The sequence below is a fragment of the Hyla sarda genome, chromosome 2 (genome assembly GCF_029499605.1).
Source record: "Hyla sarda isolate aHylSar1 chromosome 2, aHylSar1.hap1, whole genome shotgun sequence".
Lineage (NCBI taxonomy): Eukaryota > Metazoa > Chordata > Amphibia > Anura > Hylidae > Hyla > Hyla sarda.
In genome coordinates this window covers 181,527,626-181,549,197 of record NC_079190.1, presented here as the reverse complement: position 1 = coordinate 181,549,197, position 21,572 = coordinate 181,527,626, and the positions used below count along the sequence as shown (strand labels likewise).

At 40.9% G+C, this 21,572-nt stretch overlaps 2 protein-coding genes across 7 annotated transcripts in view; one reads left to right on the top strand and one right to left on the bottom strand.

The window, feature by feature from the left end:
• The window catches only part of PLCXD1 (phosphatidylinositol specific phospholipase C X domain containing 1), a 45,503-nt gene extending 31,009 nt beyond the window's left edge, over nt 1–14,494 (top strand). For 5 of the 6 annotated variants that reach the window (XM_056555851.1, XM_056555856.1, XM_056555854.1 and 2 more), the window contains 2 exons: nt 1,077–1,972; nt 14,387–14,440. In XM_056555851.1, the coding sequence (XP_056411826.1) occupies nt 1,077–1,327 (251 nt within the window). In that variant the 3' untranslated portion in view covers nt 1,328–1,972; nt 14,387–14,440. Of the gene's footprint in view, nt 1–1,076; nt 1,973–14,386 lie in introns of all 6 variants that reach the window. The other variant, XM_056555853.1, reaches the window with a different exon arrangement.
• GTPBP6 (GTP binding protein 6 (putative)) overlaps nt 6,343–21,572 on the bottom strand; it is a 30,757-nt gene continuing 15,527 nt past the window's right edge. Inside the window, exons 5-10 of the mRNA XM_056555847.1 lie at nt 21,415–21,485; nt 20,186–20,344; nt 19,850–20,058; nt 14,340–14,488; nt 12,093–12,242; nt 6,343–6,872 (exon numbers count right to left, since the gene is read on the bottom strand). Coding sequence (XP_056411822.1) covers nt 6,749–6,872; nt 12,093–12,242; nt 14,340–14,488; nt 19,850–20,058; nt 20,186–20,344; nt 21,415–21,485 — 862 coding nt within the window. The 3' untranslated portion in view covers nt 6,343–6,748. The remainder of the gene's footprint in view (nt 6,873–12,092; nt 12,243–14,339; nt 14,489–19,849; nt 20,059–20,185; nt 20,345–21,414; nt 21,486–21,572) is intronic.

Below are 21,572 nucleotides of genomic sequence, written 5' to 3'. Positions count from 1 at the left end.
GAGTGAAGCTGGGGGGAAAACGCCGTTCCGGGTGTACGGAACGCGGCGCATGCGCGGCCCTCCACACCAGACCGAGAAAGAAGAATTAGACCAGGAGGATAAGTTCATGAATATTCATGAGCCGGGCAGCAGCTCCGCCCAGCTAGAATGACATGTGGCCGAGTCCCAGATGATAACACCTCCCACTGAGTCCCAAGCCAGGGAATAACAGAAAACTAAAAATATAGATATCTTAAGAAGCCCTGAACCATTTTTAACCAGGTAAGGAGCGTTTTAATCAGGATCACCCGCACTACAAGCCTGTGTAACAGGTTTAGTGCGGGTGATTCTGATGACAGATTTCCTTTAAAGTTATAAAAAAGTGTTTCTTATATATAGTGAAACAGATTTACTATTGCAAAAGTACTAAACTTCTGGCAAAAGTCTTACTGTCTTACATGACTTGCACCACATATTATTGAACCTGTCAAAACAGGTAAAAGGGTGGCATGGTTTTAGGTACAACACCATGCACAAGATTCTGCCTCTGTTTAAGCCAACCAATAATTGGTCAAAACTTAGACTAGACAGTCTAAGAATGCAACATAATTAGTAAACAGCATGATGGTGCATTCTTAGACTGTTTGTTTGTTTACACTGTCATATTTACAAAGCTTTTGTAAACCTGGGCCAGTATTTAAAGGGGTACTCCGGCCCCAAGACATGTTATCCCCTATCCAAAGGATAGGGTATAAGATGGCTGATCGCAGGGGTCCTGCCGCTGGGGACCACCACTATCTTGCATGCAGCACCCACCTCTGGGAGCTGCACGCAGAGCTGCAGCCTCAGAGCCCCCTCCCATAGACTTGCATTGTGGGTGTGGGGCGTGATGTCACACGGGGGCGGAGTCGTGAAGTCACCATACTCCGGCCCCGTAGTCATGACCTGGCAGACTCCGAGGCTGCAGCGCTGCATGCAGCTCCCAGAGGTGGGGGATAAGATGTCTTAGTACCCCTTTAAATAATGGTGGACTAAAATTGAAGCAAAATAATTTTCTCTCTCTTGGATCCTAACAATTTTTTCATTTTGCTTAACAGATGGATTTTTTGTGGCTGGTCTTAATCTAACAGAGAATACATCTTACATATTAAAACACCCGTTTGGTTCTATGAAGAGAATGACTTTACCTAAACTTAAATTTTTGTATAAATGGGTACAGAAGCAGCATCCGGGAGTTAGCAGAGATGCCACCAACATTATTGCAGAAGATCTTATTGGGTCAGATCACTTTGTTTCTGCCGTGATTAAGCTCAATATGAAGCTATTGGACAGAACGGATATATTATGAAAGGATAGATGACAGTTACATACTCGAAAGTTACAAACTCGACAGACCCGAAAAACTTTAGGCCTTTGTCCAATGAAACTTCCAGAAATTAACTTGAGGGTTTTCAATCGCATGTCAGAATAATTATATTGCTTTTATTTTTTTTTTATAAATAAATAGACAAACTGAATAAACTGCAACTCACAAATAGAGAAAGAGCATGGCTGATCATCCACAACTTGTAAAATGATCCAATTGCTTCTCAGCACAATTTCAAAATTTGTTACTGTACCTTTTTTATCAAAACGTGCAGGTCCACTCACCACGTCAAGACCACTAGATAAAAGTGGTTCTCTAAACTAATACTGGCATATCTCCGGGCAGTTACACCAAGCCCACAGGGTAAATTACCCAGCAGCCAGGAAGTCCTACCGCTGCCCAACCAAGCCCCCGACTCTGGGTCACACCACCCCACAGAAAAAACATCAACTACATGATCGGTCCTGCATGTGATCAGATCTCTGACCACAATTTCTATGCCACCCATACAAAAGTTTTTTCCTTTTTTTAGATGGGTACACCAGTTGCAATTACCGCAACGATAGTTACCTACCGGGGCGGACCCAATCCGAAGTTTTGTTTTTCTCCGAAAGAAATCTACTATTGGTAAGGACATTACTTAAGTTTTTTACCTTTCTAAATGCTACCACTGGTTTTTCTTTTGTAAATTCTGCTAGAAGGGGATCTTTTTGGGGTAACGGCCAGTTATCATTTATTGCTTTTTTGATTACATTAGCTTGGGGGCTAAAATCAAACACAAAAGAGAAACCATTATTGGTGTCTGGATCAGAAGAACTCATTCTTTTTCTTTCTCTTTTTCAACAGTCTACTCAGATCTTGTGTGGAAGCTCTTATAAAGGCTGTATCAATCACCTCTTGTGGGTACGCTCGCAACAAGATTCTCTGTGCCAGTTCTTTTGCCTGCATCTCAAAGCCATCATCCGAACTGTTGATTCGCCGCAGGCGTAAAAATTTACCATACGGTACTGCGGTTTTGACATGAGTCGGATGATAGCTTTGGAAATGCAGGAGGGCATTCCCAGAAGTGGGTTTTCTAAAGCCCCTGGAATGTAGTTTCCCGTTCTCTGGCTTCACTACCACATCCAGAAACTCTAATTCTGTTTTGCTGATTTTAAATGTGAATTTTAACTTCATGTTATTGTCATTAATGTAATTGACAAAATCCAAGAAGCTCTCACCCGATCCCCGCCAGACGATGAAAACATCGTCCACAAAATGGTGATAAGTTCCAATTGACTTACAGTGCGGATTCCTTGCAGAAAAAAAATGTTTTCTCGAAAACCGCAACAAACAGATTAGCGAGGGTACAGGCCACAGGGGTCCCCATGGCCACCCCGCTAATATGCTTGTACCACACCTGGTCAAATTGGAATGAATTACTGGTGAGGATGAGGGTGAGAGCCTCACAGATAAAGTCAATACACATGGGGTTTTTGTTAGATTTTAGCAATAGGTCTTTGATACATTGTACGCTGAGATCTTGGGGGATATTGGTATGAAGACTATGTCAATCGACGCCAACAGAGAGTCTTCATACCAAGGGACATACTCAATATGGTTGAGGAAGTCGTTGGTATCCCTAACCAAAGCATGCACATCATCAAGTATGGGATGTAGTAGCCAGTCGACAAATTTCGACAATGGCTCCATGATGGATCCCACCCCGGACACAATAGGGCGCCTGGGGGGGGGGGGGGGGGGGGGGGTGGAATCCAACATTTTGTGCACCTTTAGCAAGAAATACCAACAGGGCCAGTTTGGGTGTTTGGGGAATAATTTGTTTGCCGTTTTATTACACAGGATTCCTTTTTCTACGTATACCCTTAGGAGGGTCTGGAGCTTGGAGGTATATTTTTGGGTAGGATTATTTTTTAATGTTTCATAATTGCTGGGATTTTTTAATTGCCGTAGGGCTTCAGAAATATAGTAGCTCTCACTCATAAGCACTATGTTGCCCCCTTTATCAGATTTTTTGAAAACCACCCCTCTCAAAGCCCTCAAGTCATTTCTTCTGGGGGTAAGTTTGGGGGATCACTCGGATACTTGAGAGCCTTGACATCTCCCAACACTGTGCTGGAAGAAGTCAAGGCTGCTTCCTGGCGCCACTGGGGGGCAAAAGGTTGACTTCACCGCCCCCCCCCCCCCCCCCCCCGAAAACGCCACACCCTAGCCGTCTCCCAAACTTGTGGGACCTATATCACCTCCCAGCAACTCAATAAGAGAACCCACACACTCCAACTCCGTATCAGATGCATCTCCCAGGGGACTGAATCCTAGAGGACCCACAAACACTGGCTGTTCTCCCTCTTCACTGCTGCACAACGTAGGTTTATTATGAAATAATTTTTTCAAATTAAGGTTTCTGATGGATTTAAATAAATCTACTTCGAAACCCACTTCATCAAATTGCTGTGGAAAACAAACATTCAACCCCCTCGACAGAACTGTTTTCATAGCATTGGTCAATGTAATATCAGTCAAATTGATAATCATAGTATCCGGAGGTGGTAATGATGATGGATCTAGATTAGAGTCCTCCTTAAGACTGCCACGACACCTTCTTTCTCTTTCCGGCTCCTCTGGGACTTGTTTTTTCGTGTATGTCCTCTTAAGTTCCTTATTTTTATTTTTCCCATTCTGCCCACTAGTAGAAGGTTTTGTTTTAATGTTCATTTCCTGTTCGTCGTTCCACTAGACTCAGATTCAGTAGTCCAGAAGTCAGTGGCAGATTTATTAAATTTTTCTCTTTTTTGATTAGATTGAGCAGTCTTGTTATATTGTCCTTTACTTTTATTATTGTTGTATCTTGGTTTTCTTCTTTGCCCCGAATTTTTACTGAATGCAAACTGTTTTCCACCCTCGAAATCCAGCTTATCCCAAAGGTATTTATCTTTCTTTTGTTCCTTGAGGGTATTTTGTAATTTCATATATAATTTCTGTAAAAACATTTTCTCGTTGGCTTTCTGGGATCCTAGTTCTTAGCTCCACTTTGGCTCTTCCCAGAGCTTCTGTAGTATTGGTGTATTCCAATTCATTCCGTTCTCGGACTAATTTCAACATTTGTAAGGAGTAATTCAAGTGGATTTTTTCCCAATTGGCAATGAATTCCAAGTCGTCCAAAAACTGCGAGGGCTCTGTAATTTCTCAACCCTCTTGGTGTGCATTCACACAGTCTTCGTACGACTTTAAGGCTTGCATGGTCCAATACAAGCGCATTTCCTTTTCAGCTAATTGGCTGACTTTAAATTCAAGACCTTTGACACTTAAGGTCTGGAGAATGTCGCTTTTTTCACACTGTGCAAAAAGATCAACACTCTCCCCGCTGCGATAGCATTATCTGCTGGATGAGTGTCCATGCTTGTGGAATCTTCGGTCTCCATTCAAACAGGAAAACAATCACAAGTTCCAAGCTTATGCAGTTTTTGGCATGCTCAGAAGCTGAGTCAAGAGACAAAACCAAATGCAACAATAGAAAGAGTGCTTCGGCACAGCCACCACAAAATTCTGAGCAAAATGGAACAAGTGTGTGCAGGTGCAGGACAGTTCACGTGACCCTTTAGGCGGGGTCCTCAGTCCGGAGACAAAATAATAATGTTCATGAAAAGCAGAAAGACGGCACTCACCAGGGATCAGAGGAATTTATTTGTGCTACCAGCGGGTTACAGCATGGGGAGAAGAGGGGAACACCACGGGGTTATAGCTATTTTGTGCGCTGGGCGCACTTCAACAGACCACTCCCCCACTGTTGTCAGTACCGGTATAAATACACCTGGCAATGACGTCAGTGGGGGTGTGATCACAGAACCGTGAAAACACCTGAACAATATATATATATAAAAAAGTGAAGTATTTAACTTAGGTGGAATGAAAAGTGATCAGCCTCCCTCTGCACAGTTTTGGCTTTTTTTTCTTTTCTGTCACCATGTGGTTTCATTAACAGTTCATTAACAATTTCACACATAGCGATAACAAATGTTACTATTTTTTAAAGGGGTACTTCACTCCTAGACATCTTATCCCCTATCCAAAGGATAGGGGATAAGATATCTGATCGTGGGGGTTCCGCCGCTGGGGACCCCCGCGATCTCCTTGCTGCACCCAGCATACGTTCAGAGTGTCGGGTGCAGCGCCGGAGGCTAGTGACGTCCCGGCCACGCCCCCTTAATGTAAGTATATGCTGTTGAGGGGGCGTGGCAGTGACTAGCCTCCGCCCCGCATAGTCAGTCATCTGCCATGGATGTCTGGGATGCCGCAGCCGAGATTGGGGGGTCCCCAGCTGCCGGACCCCCACAATCAGACACCTTAGATGTCTAGGGGCGGAGTACCCCTTTAAGTCCACCGGGGGAACTTGTATAAACAATTATTTGATTGCTTATGGAATTTAACCCTTTAAGGACACGGCCCATTTCGGCCTTGAGGACAAAGCCAATTTTTATTTTTGCGTTTTCGTATTTTTTTTCTCACCGTCTAAGAGGCATAACTCATATTTTCACCAACAAACCAATATGAGGGCTTGTTCTTTGTGCGATAAATTGTACTTTATGAGGACACCTTTCATTTTACCACATGGGTGACAGGTATGATATCCACAGGGGTGACATGGCACAAAAAATTGCAACTTTTTTGGGGCTCTTTAAAAAGGTGGGTGTGGCAACCATGGCTCATCACATTTACTATAATTTATGCCAATTGCAGTGGAAATCTATGCTAGATTTAAAAAACTGACACATAGGTAGCCACAGAAGCATTGGATTTCTTTTACATAAGACTGGCCTATGAAACACTAGTTTATCTCTTTGCACAACTACTATTTCTTATTAGCATTACATCTTTAGTAGTATATGTTCACATCTTTTATGGCTTAATTTGGCATATGTTTTAGGAATCCCATTTGTAGCCATGAGCTACTACTGACCACCAAGTATACTAAAAGCATGTTTTTTGTTGTAATGCAAGGTGTAATAATGCAGAGGCACCTTAGAACAGACTATGTACCCCCATAGTAAAAGTTTATTTATCGTGATAGCCCTAGTTGCATATAGAACTGTGTGTGACATAAATTTGCACACGTTGGGGCTTTACATACAGATTTTACCCAGTGTAAACACCACATACAAAAATAATCAACATTTAAAACAAGCCTCTAAATTAACAAACGAAACTGATAGCTTTCATTATTACAAAAATATTTTATTTAAGTTATAGTAGCAAAGGAGGAGTATTGTAGACTTTCTTTCAAGAACTACTGAGCAGCTTCCCACACATATTTATGAATGATCATATTGCACTGGCTGCAGCCTTCAAATAAACAGCAGTATTAGCCACATTGTTCTTTTAATATAATATAGAATTACTCAAAGCTCATTTACAAAACAGTTTTTTGTATTTTCCATATACAGCACTGGTTATAATGACCAACACATCAGCTGCACCTTCTTCTGGTAAAACCTTCACTTCTTGCACTGACGCTTCCTTGTACAGCCAGCTGTTAAACAGGATAAGTGAGAATTATTCAAGGAAAGTCCTCATGAGTATAAACAGAGCTTTTCCACCAGTGCACCCCTTTTAAATCCCATCTCTTACATTTGTTTTCATGTAGTTCTGTGCAAGGCAAAAGTACTCATTTCTATTGGAATACTGTATTGAAGAACGGCAAGGGATTGGGCAGGAAAGTATCCCTTATTTTAAAGTTATCCTGACCCCTATGAGAAATGTTTTCTTTTACTCCACAATCTCTTTGAAGGGGTTGTCCAGTAGTAGGAAAATAGTGCTTTTTTGCAAAAACAGCACCACTACTGTCTACAGGTTGTTTCTGGTATTGCAGCTCAGCTTCATTTACAGTCATGGCCATAAATGTTGGCACCCCTGAAATTTTTCAAGAAAAGTATTTCTCACAGAAAAGGATTGCAGTAACACATGTTTTGCTATACACATGTTTATTCCCTTTGTGTGTATTGGAACTAAACCAAATAAGGGAGGAAAAAAAAGCAAATTGGACATAATGTCACACCAAACTCCAAAAATGGGATGGACAAAAATTATTAGCACCCTTAACTTAATATTTGGTTGCACACCCTTTGGGAAAAATAACTGAAATCAGTCACTTCTTATAACCATCAATAAGCTTCTTACACCTCTCAGCCGGAATGTTGGACCACTCTTCCTTTGCAAACTTCTCCAGGTATCTCTTATTGGCGCCTTTTCCCAACATCTCTCCACAGGTGTTCAATGGGATTTAGATCTGGACTCATTGCTGGCCACTTCAGAACTCTCCAGCGCTTTGTTGCCATCCATTACTGAGTGCTTTTTGATGTATGTTTGGGGTCATTGTCCTGCTGGAAAATCTCGGACGCAAACCCAGCTTTCTGACACTGGGCTATACAGTGCGACCCAAAATCCGTTGGTAATCCTCAGATTTCATGATGCCTTGCACACATTCAAGGCCCCCACCATATTTCACTGTAGGTACTTTGTTCTTTTCTTTGTAGGCCTCATTCCATTATCGGTAAACAGTAAAATTATGTGCTTTACCAAAAAGCTCTATGTTGGTTTCATCTGTCCACAAGGTGTTTTCCCAGAAGGATTTTGGCAAAATGTAGTCTTGCTTTTTTTTTATGTGTCAGCAGTGGGGTCCTCCTGGGTCTCCTGTCATAGAGTTTCATTTCATTTAAATGTCAACAGATATATTCAAGCTATCCTGCAGGCTCAGGGAGCATCAGTGTCAGCGCAAACTCTTTGGAACTGTTTGGGGCTGCTTATCCACCATCCGGACTATCCTGCGTTGAAACCTTTCATCAATTTTTCTCTTCTGTCCACACCCAGGGAGATTAGCTACAGTGACATGGGTTGCAAACTTCTTCGCGCACTTGCGCACTGTGGACAAAGGCAAATCTAGATCTCTGGAGATGGAATTGTAACCTTGAGATTGTTGATATTTTTCCACAATTTTGGTTCTCAAGTCCTCAGACAGTTCTCTTCTCCTCTTTCTGTTGTCCATGCTTAGTGTGGCGCACACACAGACACACAATGCAAAGACCAAGTGAACTTCTCTCCTCTTTTTCTGCTTTCAGGAGTGATTTTTATATTGCCCACACCTTTTACTTGCCCCTGGTGAGTTTAACGGAGCATCACATGCTTGAAACAATCTTATTTTTCCACAATTTTGAAAGGCTGCCAATAATTTTGTCCAGCCCATTTTTGGAGTTTGGGGTGACATTATGTCCAATTTGCTTTCTTTCCTCCTTTTTTTTTGGTTTAGTTCCAATACACACAAAGGGAATAAACGTGTATAGCATAACATGTGTTTCTCTAACCCTTTTCTGTGAGAAATACTTCATTTTCTTGAAAAATGTCAGGGGTGTCAACATTTATAGCCATGACTAAGTGAATGGGACTGAGCTGCAGTACTACACACAATCTGTGGACAGGAGTGGTTCATTTTTTTGCTCAATAAAGTTTTCATTTTCTAATACTGGGCAACTTTTTTTTTTAAAGGAAATCTGTCATCAGTATCACCCGCACTAACCTGTCATACAGGCTTGTAGTGCGGGTTATACTAATCAAAATGATACTTACTGCATCCCAAACAGTCACTCCGTTCCGCCGTAATTCATCTTTTTCGGTATATGCAAAGGGACACGGGCGGAGCTGCTAACCCTGCTCCGGGCACTGTGACGTCATCTTTGCCGGGTGGGGTGCGCCCTGCTCCTCTATATTCATAATCCCTCTCCCTGTTCGCTCAGTCTGTTACTGTACTGCGCATGCGCCGCTTCCTGGGTACACCTGGAAGCAGCTTAAGGCTGAGCTTCATTCCCACAGCCACCTTGGACCTGTATGGAGCCTCCGTGCGTCCTCCTGTCATCTCCCTATGAAGATGACGTCACAGTGCCCGGAGAAGGGTTCGTAGCCCCGCCCCTGCCCCAAGCAATTACTTTGTATATACCAAAAAAGATTAATTATGGCTGAATGGAGCGACTGTTGAGGACAGGGTATCATTTTGATCAGTATCACCTGCACTACAGGCCTGTATGACAGGTTAGTGTGGGTGATACTGATAGATTTTCTTTAAGGCCCCATTCACACGGCAGAATTTCTGTGTGGAATACGGCAGCAAAATTCCACTTGGAAATCCCCTTGCATCAGACTCCTATTGTTTTCAATGGGATTGGGATGCATCGAGCACACGGCAGAATTTCTGCAGCGGAAGCATGGGATGCAGAAGTTCCAATTACGGACGATTGAAGAAAGAATAAACGTCAACTTTTTGCATGTCACACTCCTACCCCCAACTATCAATTTTTGTATTTATTATTATTATTATTATTTTTTTTTAAATGAACACTTGGACACAAAATTGCATGAAGGTGCCTGTATGGTACAGTGGTAAAACAGCATTTCAGTGGCAAGTATACTTTTTAGAAAATATAGGGATATGGAGGGGGGGGGGGGGGGGTAGAATGAATTAGTCTTCGGTAAACTACCGGTATATTTTATTTATTCGTGTAAAAAAAAATAAAGCAAAACCTGTTTTGGCTACCAGAAGTGGCCAATGAGGTGTATTTTCCAAATATAAGACCTACAAGTAGAGTTCCAGTTTAAAGAAACTCTTCGGCTAGCCTCCCGATATAATCTATACGACTCGCCCCAGTACTCCTGCCATGTCTTTTGTTTTATCCCAGCTTAGCTGCATCCACACATTTCATTACTGCAGCTGGGTCATGTGACCACCAGAAGAGAAAGTCAAGCCAACTAAATTAGATATTAATTCACATTCACAATAGGTTAAACATTCTTTAACTTTTTTGCATTAGAAGGCTTAGGATATGAGAATTTTTCCAAATTCTTATGGAATTTTTTTTTTTTTTTAGGGACTAAAAGTTTCCTTTTTAAAGTAGATTTGAGGAATTGTATGCTAGAAACTCCCCTAAAGCAACCCATTTTAAAAACTGCACCCTTTGGTGTTGCCATATTCTGACAGCCATAACCTTTTTATTTTTTGGCTGATCAAGTTGTGTGAGGGCTTTTTTTTGCGGGACAAGCTGTACTTTTTATTGGTACCCTTTTTGCAATACATGCTACCTTTTGATCATTTTTATTCTGCTTTTTTGTGATTATGAATTATTATTATTTATTTTTTTAAAGGGGGGGTGGGTAATATAGGGGGTTATATGGTGCTTTATTGTGAAAGGGGCATACTTATTTTTTTTTACTGTTTATTTATTATAGCCTTTTATTATGATTTTTTTTAAACTTTTTTGTCTCCTTAGGGGACTTGAAGTTGTGATCGCCTGATCGCAAGTGTAGTATACAGCAGTACATCTGTACTGCTGTAAACTATACCTGTCAGTATGTCACTTACAGTTCACCTGCGAGATCAAGGCTATAGTTGGGCCTCAACGACTTTTGTACCTGGCAGACTTGGAGGCCATGATCTGGTTTCCGGGTGCCATGGCAACCATCAGGACCCAGTGATCGTATCGCATTGATGCAGATGAGGGACGGGGAGCCACCTTCCCGTCAAACCTATAGGTGCTGTGGTCAGTACTGACCATGCCATCTTTTGGGTTTAAGCTGCCCCGACTGGCCCAATCTTGATCTCCGCAATTCTAGCGGACATATTGATATGTCCAGTCATGCTTAATTGTTAGCTCCGATGACTTAGGGCTGGGCGGTATACCGGTTCATACCGAATACCGACATTTTTGTGCTGCACAATATGAATTTTTACCCATACCGCAACACCGGTTGGGCCCCTCCCCCTCAGGAATGAATGAATGAGCCCAGCGCTGCGCTGTCCCCACATCGGGGCACTAATCACAAGTCACCCGCGAGCGCTGTTCTGCCCCCCAATTAATTATCAGCTCAGCGCTGTCCCCATCGGGGTAAATACTGATATGTCGCCCGCATGCGCTGCCCTCCTCATCCTCACGTTTGTTGCGGCCGCCGGCGCTGACACTCTATACCATTATATACCGTGGAACTGCCGAAAGTAAAAAAAAATACCGTGATACGCAGATTTGGTCATACCGCACAGCCCTACGATGACTTATCCATACTTCATGGGGTGGGAAGGTGTAAAAGATTATTTCATTCTGCCATCACTGTATCAGATGGAAACAACTCTTTGAAAGGGGTTGTCCCACCATTAAGACTAAATAAAGTCTTAATGATTGGACAAACCATTTAAAGGAGATGTCCGGTGCTCACTTTTCTTATTTTATCCGTTCCGGGCTGAAAAATAAAAGAAAAATTTTCTCTTACCTGCCTAGGCTCCCCCGGTGCTTCAGTACAGGTGTTTGGTCCCCGGGCTGTATTCTTCTTACTTCCTGTTAGCCCGGCACGTCACACGAGAGCTCCAACCTATCATCGGCCGCAGCGATGTCCCGCCTCGGCCAGTGATAGGCTGAAGCTCCGTGTGACGTGCCGGGCTAACAGGAAGTAAGAAGAATACAGCCCAGGGACCAAACGCCTGTACCGCAGCACCGGGGGAGCGTAGGCAGGCAAGAGAAAGCTTATTTTCTTTTTTTTTTGCAGCCCGGAACGGATACAAAAAGAAAAGTGAGCACCGGACATCTCCTTCAAGCTTTAGTTTTTTTTGTTAAATAAATGAAAGAATGTTATACAGGGCTTGAGTAGGAGGTGAAAGAGGTGCTGAACAGTATGACATGGTTAAGCAATACTGCATCATTGAGATTTTAGAACATACCTTAATTGAGGACTTTCCAAGTTTACTCTAATGGTAATTATATTTCTCCCTGTATTTGTCATGAGTGTGCTTTCTATGCATTGCTTCAGCTTCTCCAATCCATAACAAAGAAGAGCAGACACATGTATAGATGTGTCATTAAAGTCATATCTAATATACACAAAAATAAAATGTTATAATAATGCAAACAATATCACTAAAATTCTAATATTGTTGTAAAACTCCAATTATATTGTATATGTCTACAAACTGTGTGATGATTTATTAACTAAATGATAGTTCTCCCAAGATCACATTCAGACATTCCAAGATGAATATACCCCAACCTTCAGAAATATTTTTCATGAACGAGATGGACAATATACAATGAAACTTTACATACAATATGATAACATATATTCTGCTACAAGTGCAAATTTCCATAAATGTACACCGTGCAGATAATAAAAAAAATAATAAAAAAAAAAAAAAAAAAGTTGGAGTAACATGCATTTTAGTGTCAATTTCTGAGCAAGGTATTAATAAAATACAAATCTAAAAGGAAAGACATACTTCGACATAAACTGTGTATGATAAATAGAAATTTCCTTCCATGTCTGTAAAATCTGGCAATAGAGAACTATGAAGTCTGTGCTGTTACACAGTTAATATTATCATTATTGTAGATGGAATTTACATAGTTTATTCTTTGATCCATTTCTTATGGATTTTTTCTATGGTTAGTTATTTGCTGCCACCTTGTGGCCTTTTTTTGGTAAAGATCAAGTTTCTCCTGAAGCTATGACTCATTTCCTTTGTATGTAACCACACCCCTGCTTAGTGCATCACTTCCTGTATCATGGCTGCCTGCATCTGCCACACGTAACAGGGACTTGTGCATTCTACATGCTAAGCTAAGGAAAGCATCATCTTTTGACCGCATAACTGATATCCGTTCATTCTGCTGTATTCCTGTTTGATGTACAGAATAAACCAGATTTGGGATGAAAACAGTATTGGTTTGTTCAGCCGATAAGCATTGTCTGCAGTGGTTATATCTGCTTATTCAGGCCAGGCATAGAGGTCTTACAAGGGATAGATTGCTATTACTGAATAAAGTCTATAGTCATACTGAGTAATGAAGAAAATAGTTACTCATATATAATTGAACTAATAAACATAACTTTGTAGTAGTCCACTAGGCTTTTCACTGTTCTTAAATTTAATTTTTTTTCTTAATAATGTAAATAATACCATTATATGTATATTTGTAATATTCGTTTAAAAAATTGTATATTTTGGGTAAAAAAAAAATGCTGTCCCTGCAGCTATTGCCTGTGTGTCTATGAGGAGTCCAAATACAGGAAGTGAGGGTAGGACAAGCAGGGCTCTGTGCAGGCTCCTGGCTTGTCAATTATCCTCATGTGTGAGCCGGGAGCATGTCACAGAGCCTCAGTGCACAGCAGCCACGCTCGGCCTCAGTGCACAGCGGGTACTCCGCTTTTTTTCCCCTCTTTCCCTGATATGTGTTGAAGATGCGACTTTGCACTGGGAATTTTCTGCAGCTCTGCCCTTTCTGAACAGCAGTGCTTGATCTATATGATCAGGTTTGCGCCTGCGCCATTACTCAGACACCAATGATTCCACTCTTATCTCTACTTCAGTCTTGAACACCAAATGTCTTGTGCATCACTTTTTAGGAGATGGTAGACATCTAGTCCCACAATATTGGAAGTCTTTCTTAGTTACCACTAAGTGAGTTTGTAGAGACTCAAACAGATCTGCAGGATGGAAGAAATTGTCTCCACTGATCGGGGTAACCCATTTCTGTTTTGGAAGAAGTCTGTTCTAGTGGCCCAGTCATAAAAGTCAGATCAAAACAAAAGTTGTAGCAATAAAAACTATAAAAACTACAGATCATGGAGCAAAAAATTAGCCTTTAATTAAACAGTCCTATATAAGGAAAAATATAAAGATACCAACTATAAGCACACTGTTTTTTGTAAAAAAAAAAAAGCTTGACTTTGCTAAAGTTGCAAAATACCAGTTTTCTTTTCAATTTCCTCCCATATTTCATGGTAACATAGAAGATAGCATTGATTTGAAGTTATGCCTCTTAAAAGGCCAAAATGGGCAGTGTCCTTAAAGGGTTACTCCAGTGGAAAACTTTTTTTAATTTTTTTTTAAACCCCTTTAAGGGGTTAATGTATAAAACATTTCAAGACAAAAATGTAATGATTATGTTTAAGGGGGCAACAGTGCACTTACCTTTCAACTAAATCAATTTTGTTATGCACCTCTATCATGTTTTCTAGGAGCTTCGGTGGAACATCCAGATTTTGAAGAACGGCAAGCACACTTTTCTTCTGATTCTCAGTTTCCGGATGGCTGATATCTCTTACATGAATTAATAAATCCTGATATATATAAAAAAAAATCATGGCCATGTATTACATTTTTTTTTTTATAACCATGGTTAAAAGAAAATAATTCTAAAGCTGGATTTCCAAGTTACAGTATACTAAAAAATTTAGGTGTCAGGAGTTTTAATCAGAAGGAATGAACAGGGGTTCCCACACAGGTCATTTTCAAATATCTTCTAAAATATAAGGAGATATTTGAGATAATAGTCCAATGGCTCAGCTGACAAATGCGATACAAGGTATTAATTGAAACAGAATATCAAATGTGTAAAAGCCCATTAAAAAAAGACTGTGCTATTGACTCTTACTCAAGTGTTAAAGGGTCTATAAACTTAATACAGTCATGGCACCCCTGACATTTTTATAGAAAATGAAGTATTTCTCACAGAAAAGGATTGCAGTAACACATGTTTTGTTATACTATTCCCTTTGTGTGTATTGGAACTAAACAAAAAAAAGGGAGGAAAAAAGCTAATTGGACATAATGTCACACCAAACTCTAAAAATGGACTGGACAAAATTATTGGCACCCTTTCAAAATTGTGGAAAAATAAAATTGTTTCAAGCATGTGATGCTCCTTTAAACTCACCAGGGGCAAGTAACAGATGTGGGCAATATAAAAATCACACCTGAAAGCAGAAAAAAAAGGAGAGATGTTCACTTAGTCTTTGCATTGTGTGTCTGTGTGTTCCACACTAAGCATGGACAACAGAAAGGGAAGAGAACTGTTTGAGGACTTAAGAACCAAAATTGCGGAAACATATCAACAATCTCAATGTTACAAGTCCATCTCCAGAGATCTAGATTTGCCTTTGTCCACAGTGCGCAACACCATCAAGAAGTTTGTAACCCATGGCACTGTAGCTAATCTCTCTGGGGATTGACAGAAGAGAAAAATTGATGAAAGGTGTCAACGAAGGATAGTCCGGATGGTGGATAAGCAGCCCCAAACAAGTTCCAAAGATATTCAAGCTGTCCTGCAGGCTCAGGGAGTATCAGTGTCAGCGCGAACTATCCATCGACATTTAAATGAAATGAAACACTATGGCAGGAGACCCAGGAGGACCCCACTGCTGACACAGACATAAAAAAGCAAGACTACATTTTGCCAAAATGAACTTGAGTAAGCCAAAATCCTTCTGGGAAAACGTCTTGTGGACAGATGAGACCAAGATAGAGCATTTGGTAAAGCACATGATTCTACTGTTTACCGAAAATGGAATGAGGCATAGAAAGAAAAGAACACAGTACCTACAGTGAAATATGGTGGAGGTTCAATGATGTTTTGGGGTTGTTTTGCTGCCTCTGGCAGTGGGTGCCTTGAATGTGTCCAAGGCATCATGAAATCTGAGGGTTACAGATTTTGGGTTGCACTGTACAGCCCAGTGTCAGAAAGCTGGTTTTGCGTCTGAGATCTTGGGTCTTCCAGCAGGACAATGACCCCAAACATACGTCAAAAAGCATGTATTAATGAAGAAATGAATGGCAACAAAGCACTAGAGAGTTCTGAAGTGGCAGAATGAGCCCAGATCTAAATCCCATGGAGAGATCTTAAAATTGCTGTTGGGAAAAGGCGGCCTTCCAATAAGAGACCTGGAACGGTTTGCAAAGGAAGAGTGGTCCAACATTCCAGCTGAGAGGTGAAAGAAGCTTATTGATGGTTATAGGAGGTGACTGATTTCAGTTATTTTTTCCAAAGGGTGTGCAACCAAATATTAAGTTAAGGGTGCCAATAATTTTGTACAGACCATTTTTGGAGTTTGGTGTGACATTATGTCCAATTAGCTTTTTTTCCTCCCTTTTTTGGTTTAGTTCCAATACACACAAAGGGAATAAACATGTGTATAGCAAAACATGTGTTACTGCAATCATTTTCTGTGAGAAATGCTTAATGTCTACCAGCAAGAAAATGAAGTAAGAAAGTGTTAGCTCATCCTGTAGACCTTGAGCTAAACCAGTTTTAGCATTGTGTCTGTAGGAGGCAAACCTACCTGCTTGTAGAGTACCCACTAGTCCGTTCATGAATATAGATTGTATGCATTTGGTGGAGGGGGTTTAAGAACTGGCATGCAAATTGTGTGCACAGTGTATTTTTGCGCATTCATTCACTTATGTAAAAAAAATATCAAAACAGCAAGAAATTATGCAGTAGCTGCAAACTGCCAGATCAAAAAACACCCAAGGTAGCGGACGGCCAGTCCAAATTCATATATTTGATTCAAAAAGGAGTAACCACCTTTAAGGCATGATATTAAAACATAACTTTAAATAACTAAAAGTTAAAAAAAGGGTACCAAAACACAAAAAGAAAAAAAGTGTTTTTCAAATGCAAGTGTATGTACAAAAATGGCCTGGATTCGAGACTGATCACGTACAAGATTGGATAGATGTAAAACAGGTAAGGTTATTAACGTGGATATAGACTGATGGAGTGATCAAACAGTTTTGTTGGGACAAATAGTCTTTCCCTGTCTTTCGAGGGACCCATCTCCTTAACAGGATGGCCTCGACCACGGTGCCGTTCCCTTCCTGTCAACTAAATAAAATAACAACCAGATGCAGGAGGGGAATAGAAAAAATAGCAGTATAGTGTGAGACTATTGTATAATCTCAGTTCGTCTCGAATCCAGGCCACAGTGTAAATGTGAACACACGTGAAAATAAAAATCACATAGAATGTCCACTAGATATTAGGACCATCCTAATTGAGATAAAGTTGTTCCCTACAACAACAGGGCGAAAATCCCCATGTATTAAACCAGGTTTTATCCTGTGCACTTAGTTGACATGAAGGGAACGGCACCGTGGTCGAGGCCATCCTGTTAAGGAGATGGGTCCCTCGAAAGGCAGGGAAAGACTATTTGGGGGGACATAGACATCAGGATGGGCACGAATACCCTTTCCTGCTCATCATTTGTCCCAACAAAACTGTTTGATCAACCCATCAGTCTATATCCACGTTAATAACCTTACCTGTTTTACATCTATCCAATCTTGTAAGTGATCAGTCTCCAATCCAGGCCATTTTTGTACATACACTTTTTTGTGTTTTGGTACCCTTTTTTAACTTTTAGTTATTAAAAGGTCATGCCTTAAAGGTGGTTACTCCTTTTGAATCATTCATTCACTTATGTCAAAATTATATTGTGCATTTCCAGGGAGCATAGTTAACACATGAACTGTTTGGTGTGCTAAATTTATGACTTGTGCAAAAATAATATTTGCACGAATATACTCCAATGATCAGCTGGCATAGGAATATGTGTGAGCGTCTCACCCTCTTTTTTTTCTCCTGTGGATAGGGGATAAGATCATTTTTACTGGACAACCCCTTTAAGTAAAATCCTGCTGGCTTTAGATTTGTCTGATTTACCGTACTTTTCGCCGTATAAGACGCACTTTTTCTTCCCCAAAACTGGGGGGGGGGGGGAAGTTGGTGCGTCTTATAAGGCGAATACACACCTATCGCGGCGGTCCCTGTGGCCATCAATGGCCGGGACCCGCGACTAATACAGGACATCACCGATCGCGGTGATGCCCTGTATTAACCCTTCAGAAGCGCCGATCAAAGCTGACCGCCGTGTCTGAAGCGAAAATAACACTAACCCGGCTGTTCAGTCGGGCTGTTCGGGATTGCCGCGGTGAAATCGCAGCGTCCCGAACAGCTTACAGGACACCGGGAGGGACCTTACCTGCCTCCTCGGTGTCTGCTCCGGGCCGGGATCCCCTGCATGGCCGGCGCTCTCCATCGTCATCACGTCGTCGTGCACGCCGTCCCGTCATCCAATAGGAGCGGCGTGCGTAGCGACGTCATGGCGGCGACGGAGAGCGAGGATACCGGACAGCAGAGACGTTCCGGAGCGACGGGGACACCCCGGCGATGCGGTGACAGCGATGGACGGCGACATCCAGGGCAGCGGTGAAGGGTCCGGAGTGGCGGGGACACGCGAGTACTATACCAGTGGTCCTCAACCTGCGGACCTCCAGATGTTGCAAAACTACAACTCCCAGCATGCCCAGACAGCCAACAGCTGTCCGGGCATGCTGGGAGTTGTAGTTTTGCAACATCTGAAGGTCCGCAGGTTGAAGATCACTGTCCTATACTTTACATTGTGTTTGGTTCAGAATCTTTATTTTCTAGATTTTTATCCTATAAAATTAGGTGCGTCTTATATGCCGGAGCGTCTTATATGACAAAAAATACGGTATTAATTCTGACGTGTGAAATGCCAGTCTTACTGGTTGAAGGGCACTCCACCAGAATGATGCTTTGTAGCGGCTCTCCAGGTGTGCTATTCCGCTATATGGTTCCTTCTTCACACCTTTTTTATTACCGTATATAGTGTTTAATTTTTTGGGTTGGCAGTAGACTGACTGTTCTCTCTAGTTTTTCACCACCGCTAGTGACTCCTTCTGACCACCCTAAAGTCATTATCAGTGTCCCGTAACAATGCAGTTAAAAAAGCAGTTTTTTTGATACTGTAAAATCCTTGTCTTACGATCAAGGAGGAAAACAGCACCTACCTAATTTAATTTAGGGAACATGTTTAACAATTATTTTTTTCTCTTTACTAGTTTGTACAGAAGTGGTTAGCCTGTGTCTGTAGGAGGGGTACAGCTAGTAGGAGGATTAAAGGGTACCTCTCATCAAAAAAACTTTTGATATATTTTAGATTAATGTATGCAGAATAACTTTACAATTGCATGTTATTAAAAATTATGCTTCTTTCTATTTAATTTTCCACTTTGAAGAAATGACCACTAGGGGTCTCCCTACCAGTCCTGGCAGCAAGCATTTCAGACTCATGCTGGAGTCCTAAACACTACGAGCTGCCAGTCTGCTTTGTTCACAAAGGAGAACACTCAGAGCTGCCAGCCTGCTTTGTTCACAGCCTGTTTGGCTGTGAACAAAGCAGGCTGGCAGCTCTGAGTGTTTAGGACTCCAGCATGAGTCAGAAATGCTTGCTGACAGGACTGATCGGGAAAAATACAATAGAAAGAAGCATATTTTTTATTAACATGCTATTGTAAAGTTATTCAACATTCATTAATCTAAAATATATCAAAAGTTTATTTGATGAGAGGTACCCTTTAACACTTTTTTTTGCATAGTATCTGCCTCCTAGTGGCAGTTGCTATACCCATGGTTATCATCTATGTTCGCCAATGAACAAGAAAAGGATTTTATGGTGAGTAACAAAAACATCTGGCTTACCCATCTGGCTAACAGATGAGGATCCTGGTTGTGCAATCCACTCTACTCATTATTAAATACAGTATTTTTTAGTAGTTGTAGTTAAAGTAATACTATAACATTCCAGACCCCAGTAATGCACAATGGTATAAAGACTTACTGAATGGACAACATCCTCCAGAGTGGCTGAGAAAGACTCTATTAAATTATGAGGAAGTTGAGACAGAAATCCAATCGTGTCCACGTAAATCACTGGCATACGACAAGGAAGTAGTCCACCATGAGCTGTGACATCAAGTGTGGCAAAGAGCTGGTCACGTGGCTGCAAATTTAGATCTCCTGTAAGTGCTTTTATTAATGTTGTTTTGCCTGCAATACCATACAGACATATTTTGAAGGACATCATTTATATATATATAATTTTATATACACACACTATCGGTACTGTAAAAAAGACTCATGCTAGAATGAGAGATAAAGCAATTTCTATACAAACCAGAGTTAGTGTAACCCATTACAGAGATAACTGGAAACTCTCGGCGGGTACGCTGGTTCCTCAGCAATTTTCTTTTTTTCCTCAATTTCTCTAAAGCTTTTTTAATCTTTAGTTCTCTTTCTTTTAAAAGCCTCTGTTGGATCTCCATGAAGGTTTCACCTTAATAACAGAACAAAATAAAAATACATTAGGTTAAAATGTAGGGTCACATGTGCTGTATTTTGTTGCATACTTACTGCTGTGTATTTTCCTATCTATTGATTCTACCCTAAAAGTGTTAAATTATTAAAGTAACATTTTAGGAAGCCATGAATTACTGATCAGTATAATGTATTTCTACTATATAGCCAGATAAGTCTATAGAATACTACATGTATATAAAAAAACAAAAACAGAAATGATCGTTGTGTGTACCCATTTGCCACTTGAAATAAAAGTTGGTTTTCCATGGCTGAGTGATTAGGGATGTCAGAAGCTTTTTCACAATACCAGAATAGGCTGTTCTCCATATAGGTGCATTGTATGTGTACACTGGAAGACCAATGTAGGGATCGGGCTGAAGGGAGGGGGGGGGGGGGGGGGATATTTTCTTTTCTGTAAAAGATGTCGGATTACAAAAAAAAATAAAAAAAATAAAAATAAAAACTGAGCTGCGCACTGTGTGTTACTACAGTGTAGCACTCCTGGGAGATCTGAAAACATCTATTTTTACCTGTGATGTAAACTACAAAGACATATGCTTTTATTGTATTTTACTTGCTTTCTAGAACCTAAGAAAAAAGCTCCAGGCATACTTTTATCTGATGCTGAACCTGTCCCCTTATATTCTGGTTTTCATCGTTTTATGGCTTATTCCCATATTTATGTTGCTCCCACTGCATACTGTTCACTGAGAAAGAGGGATATTCCCACATGAGATGACACTTGCCCTTATACCTCCTGTGGGAGCTCACTGCACAGAGGTGACAATTGGCTGCTTTGTGCACCGAGGCTCTGTGACAAATCCCCAACTGGACAGTGAAGGGACATCTATTGGTAAGAAGTATGGAACTTTTTTTTTAACCCTAAACTATACACATTTTTTACCCAATGTATTTTACTGATCTACATATATCATCCTATTATCTAAATTGTACAAAAAGTTTTGCAAATGACAGTGCCCATTTAATATATATGTTAAGTCTATCAATTCAAAAATGCACACTCCATTTAAAGTGCACACATGTTACCTGATCCCATGATATAGCGAGAGCCACCACCTTGCTGGTCCAAGTGAGCCATTTCATTTTTAAGTCTAGACCTGTTGAAAATATTCCTCAATTTATAAAAAGCTTATCCCCATAAGGACAAAATTAACGAAAACAGATTCAAAACATTTTACAGCAAT